The sequence below is a fragment of the Macrobrachium nipponense genome, chromosome 4, assembly GCF_015104395.2.
Source record: "Macrobrachium nipponense isolate FS-2020 chromosome 4, ASM1510439v2, whole genome shotgun sequence".
NCBI classification, from domain to species: Eukaryota; Metazoa; Arthropoda; class Malacostraca; order Decapoda; family Palaemonidae; genus Macrobrachium; species Macrobrachium nipponense.
This window is the reverse complement of record NC_061100.1, coordinates 95647042-95657041: the sequence shown is the minus strand read 5'-3', so window position 1 is coordinate 95657041 and position 10000 is coordinate 95647042. Positions and strand designations below refer to the sequence as shown.

Below are 10000 nucleotides of genomic sequence, written 5' to 3'. Positions count from 1 at the left end.
AGAGAGGTGATAAGGGATTACCCATGGCCATACCAAATATTTGCTGGTAATATTCTCCATTGAAAATAAATCTGCAATCAAAATACACAACTCAATCAATGAAATTATATGACTAACGGACATAGGTCATTCTCGTCTTTTCATTTTCTCCGTGGCATCACTTTTATATATATATATATATATATATATATATATATATATTATATATATATATATATATCTATATATATATATATATGTGTGTGTGTGTGTGTGTGTGAGTGTGAGAAAAATAAGTTGTTCCACTAAAATTTGCAAGCATAATGAGGGTAGAAAACTTCTATATACGTAATTGTAATAAACAACCACATTACTTTTTCTTTTATCTATAAACAAAATATAGACAATACATTTTCATTTTCTTTGTGGCATCACCTTTATATATATATCAAATATATATATATATACTATACTATATATATTATATATATATATATAATATATATATATATATATATATATATATATCTATTTTATATATGTGTGTATATATATATGTGTGTATATATATATATATATATATTATATATATATATATATATATATATATTTAATATATATATATTATATATATATATATATATATATATATTATATATATATAATATTTATATATATATATATATATATATGTATATGTGTGTGTGTGTGTGAAAAATAAGTTGTTCCAGTAACATTTGCAAGCATAATGAGGGTAGAAAACTTCTATATACGTAATTGTAATAAACAACTACATTACTTTTTCTTGTATCTATACACAAAATATAGACAATACAAGTTGGAAAACAAAAACAAAAAAACAATAAATATAAACCGACTGAGACAAGCATGAAGAAATTCAGTTGACATAAGCGGTAATACGTAAGACCTGAACTGTCTGTATATCTAAAACGATACAGAGATGCTGACAATATAATCGTCAACAGAGATACAATGAAACAAGACATATTGCAACCAAATGTTCTCTGCATTATACTCAAGCCCCTCGGCTTTTGATGAGGGTAGAAACAATTTTTATGTTCCACTGAGCAACACAAAACAAAGGTAGAGAGGTACATAATAAATACACTGTGATTGCAAATGCTTATCTTGGGGAGACTGAAATGGCTCTTGCAGAATCGAAGGGGGGATTTTTCTTAAGGTGGTCATGGGTCTGAGGAAACGCATGCAGATAGTTATGACCGAATTAGATGAGAGTCATCGCATGGAATACGTAAATATCCAAAGCTCTCTATCGGGAAAGGGGTAGCAAATCCTTCACCGTTTCTCTTTACTCAAAGGTTTTGAGCGTTTTTTTAAGAAATGGCTTCCCTGAACATTGCTCTTTTGGATTTATGAAATCAGTGATTGAAGATGAAAGTAAACGGCGTAAAACATCGAGAATTGCTAATCGTTTAAAGTCATTATATTTATGATATTTAATTCAGTTCTCAGGCTTTACATGACTTGAGTATTTGAAACATCAACGGGGAAAGACTATATGACATCAAACTTGATTAAGTAACATGCTATTGCGAATGATTATTATTATTATCATGATTTTAGTAGACGAAACCTATTCACACGGAACAAGCACACAGGGGCCACTGATCTGAAATCCAAGTTTCCAAAGACTGGTGGTTTCAACCTCCCACCGCAGACCCCACACTGCAGCAGTAACTAATCATGATATACAGCCCGTGCTTTTTCATCGCCCTGAGGCAGACGCGAACCCGCGACATCTGAGTGGTATTCCACGACGTAAACCAAACCGATTACTAGAGACTGAGTTCTACGACCAAACAATAAGAATCAACTCGGAAATGAGTGAAGGATAACCGAGGAAAGTACCTCAGGAGTCAGGAAGGAAATGAGGAATATGACCTATGATGGGACTGACGAGGTTACCTCACCAGAGAGCAAATTCAGAATAGTTTAGGAATCAGCGTGACAACGAGAAAGGCTCTGGGACAAAATCATATTAATCAATATGCCAGTGAAGTAAGGTTATCTGAAACAAGGAGATGGGAATCAGCGCGAGGAAAGGAATTTGAAAATGACTTAAGGAATGCATACAATAGTATTGAAGAAAGGTTCTGAGAAACTTAAGGAATAGCGTTGCAAACGTTCAATATCCAAAAATAAACTTAAGCCTCTATAAAATAGCGATGAAAAACTCTGGTCACAACAAAATGAATATGGCTTCTTTATTCGTTCACAGAAAATACGAGAGAGAGAGAGAAAGAGAGAGAGAGAGAGAGAGAGAGAGAGAGAGAGAGAGGAAGAGAGAAGAGAGAGAGAGAAGAGAGGAGAAGAGAAGGAGAGAGAGAGAGAGAGAGAAGGGGGTGAGGGAAATTAATTACCTCACTCTTGATCTTAATCCCCGTAGCAGAACATTTTGCTTGAATGAGTAGAGTAATGGAAAAAGTGTACGTAAATACAGAAAATCCCTTACTACAGAGTAAAGTCTTCCTGACAGCTATTGTAGACTAAACAGACTATAGCAAGAAGAGAATAAATGAGAATACAAACGAGAATACACATGAACAAGCAGACAGGATGTTGCCCTTACCTCCATGCTAATTCCACCTCGCGGAGAACTATAATTAAGAGTATCGGCTCCTTTCAACCAGTGCACGGGACCTACGGCCTCAACGCCTGCCTGAACCTCGCACTGCAGGCTGATTGTTGAGCCGTGCTGGATAAACACTTCGTCCGGGCCAGGTATGTCAGCCTCCTGGACACCTGTAAAGAGCGTCAAGGCATTCGTGTTTGCTTCGTCTTTGCATTGCTAAGGCGCTGTTGTTCTGAATGTTAGAAGGTTAGTATATATATATATATATATATATATATATATATATATATATATATATATATATATATATATATATACATATTTATGTTAAGAATTAGTGTTTCTTTTATCATTTGTGTTTTGACCATACAATAGACAAGTGTTAATTTTTTTTAAATACTGTGGCATTATTATTAGTAGTATTATTATTGTTACTATTACTAATAATAATTGCAAAACTTTACATTATGAAAACTAAAAGCTATTACAACCTTTATAAAGTATAGACCTGCCAACAAAAACGACAATTATTGAAACCATCTAACACTTGATATTCCAACAAAAACTACATTAAATTGTCAGAGCAATTAGGCTCTTGGAAACCTATTCCCACATTCAGATACTCACCAAGAACAGTCAGGTGGATGGGAAGTGACACCTTCGGACTCGTGGACACTTGACACTCGTAGATGCCAGAGTCGCGGAATGTGACACTGCTGATGTCCAGATACCAGTCCTCAGTCTCGTGTGGATGGAAGACCTGGAGAGTTGAAGATAAAGCAAATGTGTCGTAGTGGATTCTTTAGTGGGTCTCAGAACGTTCTTCTTCAAAAATTCCTGACAAATTGTAGCGTTATTCTGTCACACGTTTCCATTTTTCCGATTTTCAACTTTGTCTTGAAGCACATGAAATTCATACAAAGATGGCTCAACTGAAAAACTAATTTAATTTTATCGCTCTTTGAATTTCTCAAAGTAGGAAAATGGTAGACTAAATCGCAACTACCAATAAATAGATATATCAATTCTAAATAAAATCTCAGAATGATATTGAGGTATAACAAATATACGACTGTCCGTGATGTAGAAACAATACTGATAAAGATTAGATTAACGGTCACGAGCAGTCAGCACCATCATGATATTGTAATTCATCATTTCGCTGTCAACCAGCTGCCACACCTCCTTTACTTGAAGATGCCATCTACACTTGACTTCAAACTTTATCAGTATACGAAGCAGTCTGAGATGTCCCCCTTTAATGGGTTTGTGTCCCTTCAGGAGTCTTTCACTTCCCCATTTCAAAAGCTCGCCACCACCCTGCATCTGGCAGTTAAGCCGATAATGTCCCACTCCTCATGCACTCCCATGCATAGCCTTATGCATCACGTCATTGTTTCCTGTCCTTTAAATATCAAGGGTTAAAATTCGGCTGCTTCTAATCGCTTAGAATCGAATGCATTTTATTGCCGCGTTGCACCAAGAACTACTTGAGACGTGAGTTTTAAACGTCGTTTTCTCTGGCTGGGTTATGAAACTCTAAGTGAACAAATTGGTGTTATTAATTTTATCTTTTATTTTTACTACCATCCTACTTTTTACTTGGGCCCTTCCTCAGTTAATTACATTCGTTCGTTCCAGTGATTAAATATTAGTTTAAGGGAGGGATTTTTCTGCAAAGCAGATCATTTCAGAAACAAACGGTTCGGGGACGTCAATCATCACAAGCAACAATAATCTTTGTTCCATTTTTACTGCAAACAAGCATTCATTTCCTATTCGTAAAAATACTGCAAATGTACACCTGGAGATTATAGTGAGGGAGAGCTCTCTGGTCGGAAAAACCAGAAAGACATCGTTTTTACCACACTCGTTCTATTGACAAACCAATCACTTTTTACGCATTACATCTGGCTTCCCCAAAGAAAAGGAATACAATTGCGGATAATCTCTTTATCCGAGAATTAATTTACGACAAAAGCTTTCAGCAATAATGGAAATCGTCACCCGATGTCCTTTGCTTGATGTAAAAGTGGAACTCATCAGCACACTCGCTTCCCCTTCCTTTGTGGTTTGCAGGAATGTAGGAAGATAACCATTATCTAATTGCATTTTGGTAGGTTTTCATTCCAGGGAAATGGTGTTGTGATGTTTTTTAAGTACACCCAAGTCGTTATTTTTAATTATTCATTATATTGTCATCTATTTTTTATTTTACACAAAGCAACTTTCTTTGTGATTGTTTGATATGTATATATATATATATATATATATATATATATATATATATATATATATATATATATATATATATATAAATATATACATATATATATATCTATATATATAAATATAAATATATATATATATATATATATATATATATATATATATATATATATATTTTGAACTATCAGAAACAAAACTACTGTGTGTAAAATAAGAAAATGGCAAAGGTGATATTATGAAGGGAAAGTGACTTCGTGGATATTATATATATATATATATATATATATATATATATATATATATATATATATATACATATATATATATATATATATATAATAATATATATATATGTGTGTGTATATGATATATTTAATATATCTATATATATATATATATATATATATATATATAATTATATATTATATATATATATATATATCAAGACACTAGTATGTATACGTATGTTTGTGCGTGCGTGTGTCTGTGTGTGTGCAAGACTCTCTGTAAAATACCATCTATTTTTAAATTTTGCTTTAGCCAAGCACTCTATCTATCTATCTTTTTATCTATTTACCTATCACATTGTAACTTAAATAGAATAATGCATTACCTTGAATCGATCGTCACTTGTATAAGTGAAGATTCCAACAGTGAGGATGTGTAGGTCTCTTTGCCTGATCCACGAAACCTGACGATAAAAAGAAAATATTCATAAATCAATGAACCATTAATGTTATTTTTGCGGTGGACAGCTATAAAAAAACATATGCGTAATTCCTCGACTTCATCCTATAGTCGCAAAATTACTATATATTCTTTTACTTCTATGCTATCAATTCCTCAACAAAATTCCACAAAGATCTTTTTGAATGCCCCTACTTTTCCATAAATTAACAAAATAGTAGCTACTTTACTCTCTGCAATGACAAAGGATCGTTTAAGTTAAGGGTTCTTAACTCCTGGATGGATATTCCTAATTCCTCAACATAGTCTTTCTCTCACAAAAGAATACTTCATTTTCAGCAAAATCCCACACCACTCAATTCTTTTTTTTTTTGTCATCTCCTCGACTCGATCATACACAAAAAAATAAATGATTTCAGTTCCAGACTTTCAAATGACAATTGCCACCAATGCACACTCAGAAGGATCCCAGGCTTTCCAGGGAATTATGTCATTTCTCCAACACGATCCTACATCCCCAAAGGACTGCTATTTTTCCATTTTCACTTTTAGTTCTTTTTTTCTGCTACGCACAACAGCTTTCCGTTCAGGAATGAATATTCCAAGCAACAAAGCGTCGCATTTTCAGTGCAAATGGGTCCTAGGCGCTTTAGGCATTCTTACAAGTTTTGTCACTTTGGTCTTAAGTGCCTCGACAAAGGCTCGTTTCAATGCTAAAATGGCTTTGTTCAAGAAGGCGGTTCACGCGGGCGATTTTCCGCCCAATTACTGTCGGCCAAGTCGCTCTAGCTGTTAGTCCTACAGCTACTGAAATCATTCTAATTTGGTAGACGCTTGGAATTTTTGGTATTTTTGAAATGGACCTTTTTTTTAAATAAGCAGAAAAAAGAGGATAACTTCGCGATATTAAATAAATGCAACTTCAAAGCAGTTGTAGCGTGAAGTGAAAAGAGACGCTATTCTCATATAGCTGTTTCTTACAAAAGCGCCCCATAATTAAGTGAAGAGTGGTTTTCTGACATTAATAATAAAGAAGATAGAATATCTTCAGGGTAGTGTGTAAAGAAGTAGCAATAGTCTTTGGGACTGCGACTCTGGAAACGCGTTAATTTAAAAGAAATGTTAGTGTTAAATTTTTACAACCCTCAAGAGAATAAGATGAAGGCTAAGACAACTAGGTCATTGGATAAAAATTTGAAAATATTAACTTTGCAAATATCGTCTTAACGATACTAGAATTCTAAATTACCTATTTTATAATTATATAAACTTTAATTCTTTGAAATAAGAGCAATGTTCAAGAAAAAACCATATGGAGTCAAAGAATAGTAACATTAATGTAATTCAGAAAAAATTCTTATTAGTTAAACGATAAAAATTTAGATTTTAAAGCAGATTACTTGGAAACATTAACAAATACATAAATATTATGTCAGATAGTATCCATCAGTATATATATATATATATATATATATATATATATATATATATATATATATATATATATATATATATATATATATATGGAACTAGAGAAAGACATCTCAAGCACTTGCATGGTTTTATTGCTCACGTTCCATCAGAGGGTTCACTCTATCCTTATACCTAAAAAGAGTCCTCTATTTCCGGAATTAATTCATTAATACGGCAGTATTGCCCTGCCATAAGAAGTCACCTCATTCCCACTAATTTTCTTACCATAGGTTCTCTTTTTAAGTATAAGGATAGTTTGAACCCTTAGATGATATGGAATGCTGAGTATTTATTTTCTCGCCACCGATGTAATCAGAGGAATTATGTTGGTGCATTTCATAAGTTACTAAAAGTCCGCATCGGTTGCCACAGAGTTGTCAGCTATCGTACTGGGGTTCAGCTGTCGAATCCAGTTTTCTGGTATACGACAGCATGCTAAATAATGCAAAATGAACATTGAATACGATCAATTTAAAATTTTGCCGAGGGCTCGTTCTCCTCAGCAGCTGGCAATCCTCGAGTCACTTTGTATAAAACAGGTAGTTCCGAAGTTAAACAACCAAATTGCCTCCACGCCGCTTTTCTTAGCATAAATTTACCCTCGACTTTTTAACGTTTCTCCTCTTCAGTCTTCACTCGTATTATTTCTTTCCATTTGGATGGTAATACCTTTCTCTTGGCATTTCAAACTGAATGTTTTGTGTTTGTTTTTGGATTATTTTTTAATCCGAGACTGTTGTGATGTTTTAATGTATTTGTATAATATTTCACAGCTTTGATAATAAGGTTAAGCCTTGAAAGAAACGTGAGCTTTAAAACCGTGCAAATGCCTGAGATGTCTTCCTCCACTTCCTTAGGGCTATATTTTGGCTGCTGATTGCTACTATCCATCCTTCCATATATATATATATATATATATATATATATATATATATATATATATATATATATATATATATATATGTGTGTGTGTGTGTGTGTGTGTATAACACAAAGATTAATGAAAGAAGTTTGAGAATGAGATTTTAATGTCGGTACAAAGGTGTGTAATTACTGTCTTGAGGAGCAGGGAAAGACTGATTGCGATATATAGTAAGAACTGGGAATAGTGAAAAGAAACTGCAGAAACTCTGAAAATAACTTGAAATTGTTTCTTAAAGGGGTAAGTTCACGGTCAGGGTGGACCAGAATACAGTGATAAGAGCAAATCGAGATAAGAAAAGTGAAGCACAGGATGTTGGGTAGTCTCCACTTTGGAGGGTGCCGATCGTAAAAAATATTTGCCAAAAATACACTAATCAAGACAGGCTAATGAAATTTTCAGGCATTATTAGCACTATAATAATGCATATTCTCTGTGAGTTTTATCATCCTACAGGGAAAATTAATGATTTTATGAAAAAAAATGTGAAAAAACGGAAATTTCCGGGCCCCTCGTACTGAAGGTTATTTGGTGATTGGTGAGAAACTACAGTCTTGAATATAAATTCGGTCTGACAGAATGTTGGTATATCCACCTGGAACATGCACAAAAAAATTATCAAAATGGAACAGTAAATAAGCACGTTATAACAAACAAAAGAACAACAACTTCGTAAGTTCAACGAAAGCCCCGCCGAAAAATCAGACTATAGCTAGGAAGAAATATTCAGGAAAAATTCAAATCTCGATTTAGGGACAAATCCTTTTGAGAGTTTGTAGTTATTATGTCACTTGAGAGCCTAAAACATCTAAAAATTATATTATTTAGGACAATCAAAGAAAACCCGCCCCCCTTTTTTTTTGGGGGGGGGGGGGGTTTCTTTGATTGTCCTAAATAATATAATTTTTAGATGTTTTAGGCTATCAAGTGACAAAATAACTACAAACTCTCAAAAGGTTTTGTCCCTAAATCGAGATTTGAATTTTTCCTGAATATTTCTTCCTAGCTATAGTCTGATTTTTCGGCGGGGCTTTCGCTGAACTTACCTGAAGTTGTTGCTCTTTATTTTGTTATAACGTGCTTATTTACTGTTCTATTTTGATAATTTTTTTTGTGCATGTTCCAGGTGGATATACCAACATTCTGTCAGACCGAATTTCTATTCAAGACTGTAGTTTCTCACCAATCACCAAATAACCTTCAGTACGAGGGGCCCGGAAATTTCCGTTTTTTCACATTTTTTTTCATAAAATCATTAGTTTCCCCTGTAGGATGATAAAACTCACAGAGAATATGCATTATTATAGTGCTAATAATGCCTGAAAATTTCATTAGCCTGTCTTGATTAGTGTATTTTTGGCAAATATTTTTACTATTTTTTACAATCGGGACCCCTCCAAAATGGAGCCTACCCTTAATAAGGATAAAGGAAGAATGGGAGCAGACGATTTTTGGAAGTAGCTGGGATTTGTTCAATGGAGGGTAGGAGGATGAGAAAAGTGGTGAGCCGAATAGGTCTGCTAAAAATGGGGAAGAGAATTAGGCTGTCTATGAAATACTAGATTAAAAGAATCTAAAAAGATTGTAGATGAAGCTCTCATTGAGGGAAGTGAACACAATTATAATGGTTACCTTGGAAGGAAGGATGTATGAAATTATCTTGAGATTGTTGAAAATCAGACTGGTGAAAATTGTAAAATTCGAAAACATTAGGAATACAGGAAGATCTAAAAGTACTGGACAGATAGTGTGAAACACGCACGGTAGAGGGAGGGTCTGAATATCTGGGAAGAGCTAGATTGCGTGCAAGATAGACAGTGTGTGTCGGGCGGGGGGGTGGGGGGCGCTGAGATCTACACGCTTGAGAAAGTCAATATCTAGTGAGCAGCTACTTCGTATGAATATTGCAATGTTGACATAGTGGTAAGATATGACACAAACTGGGTTCTAACATAAAACAAAAAAAATAAAAAAAGATAGCAACCCTTGTAACTTACGGTACGTTACTGTAAAATGCTAACGGTTTTATAATGCTAACGGTTTTATAAATATGAAATGAACACGTCAGTTACGCATTTCAAAAGGATTATGTTGAT

General features: G+C 33.9%; 1 protein-coding gene across 2 annotated transcripts in view; it reads right to left on the bottom strand.

Annotated features, from left to right (window-relative positions):
* The window catches only part of LOC135211681 (uncharacterized), a 130949-nt gene that overhangs the window by 24406 nt on the left and 96543 nt on the right, over window positions 1-10000 (bottom strand). For both annotated transcript variants that reach the window (XM_064244945.1, XM_064244944.1), the window contains exons 4-6: window positions 5436-5513; window positions 3221-3353; window positions 2591-2763 (exon numbers count right to left, since the gene is read on the bottom strand). In XM_064244945.1, the coding sequence (XP_064101015.1) occupies window positions 2591-2763; window positions 3221-3353; window positions 5436-5513 (384 nt within the window). The remainder of the gene's footprint in view (window positions 1-2590; window positions 2764-3220; window positions 3354-5435; window positions 5514-10000) is intronic.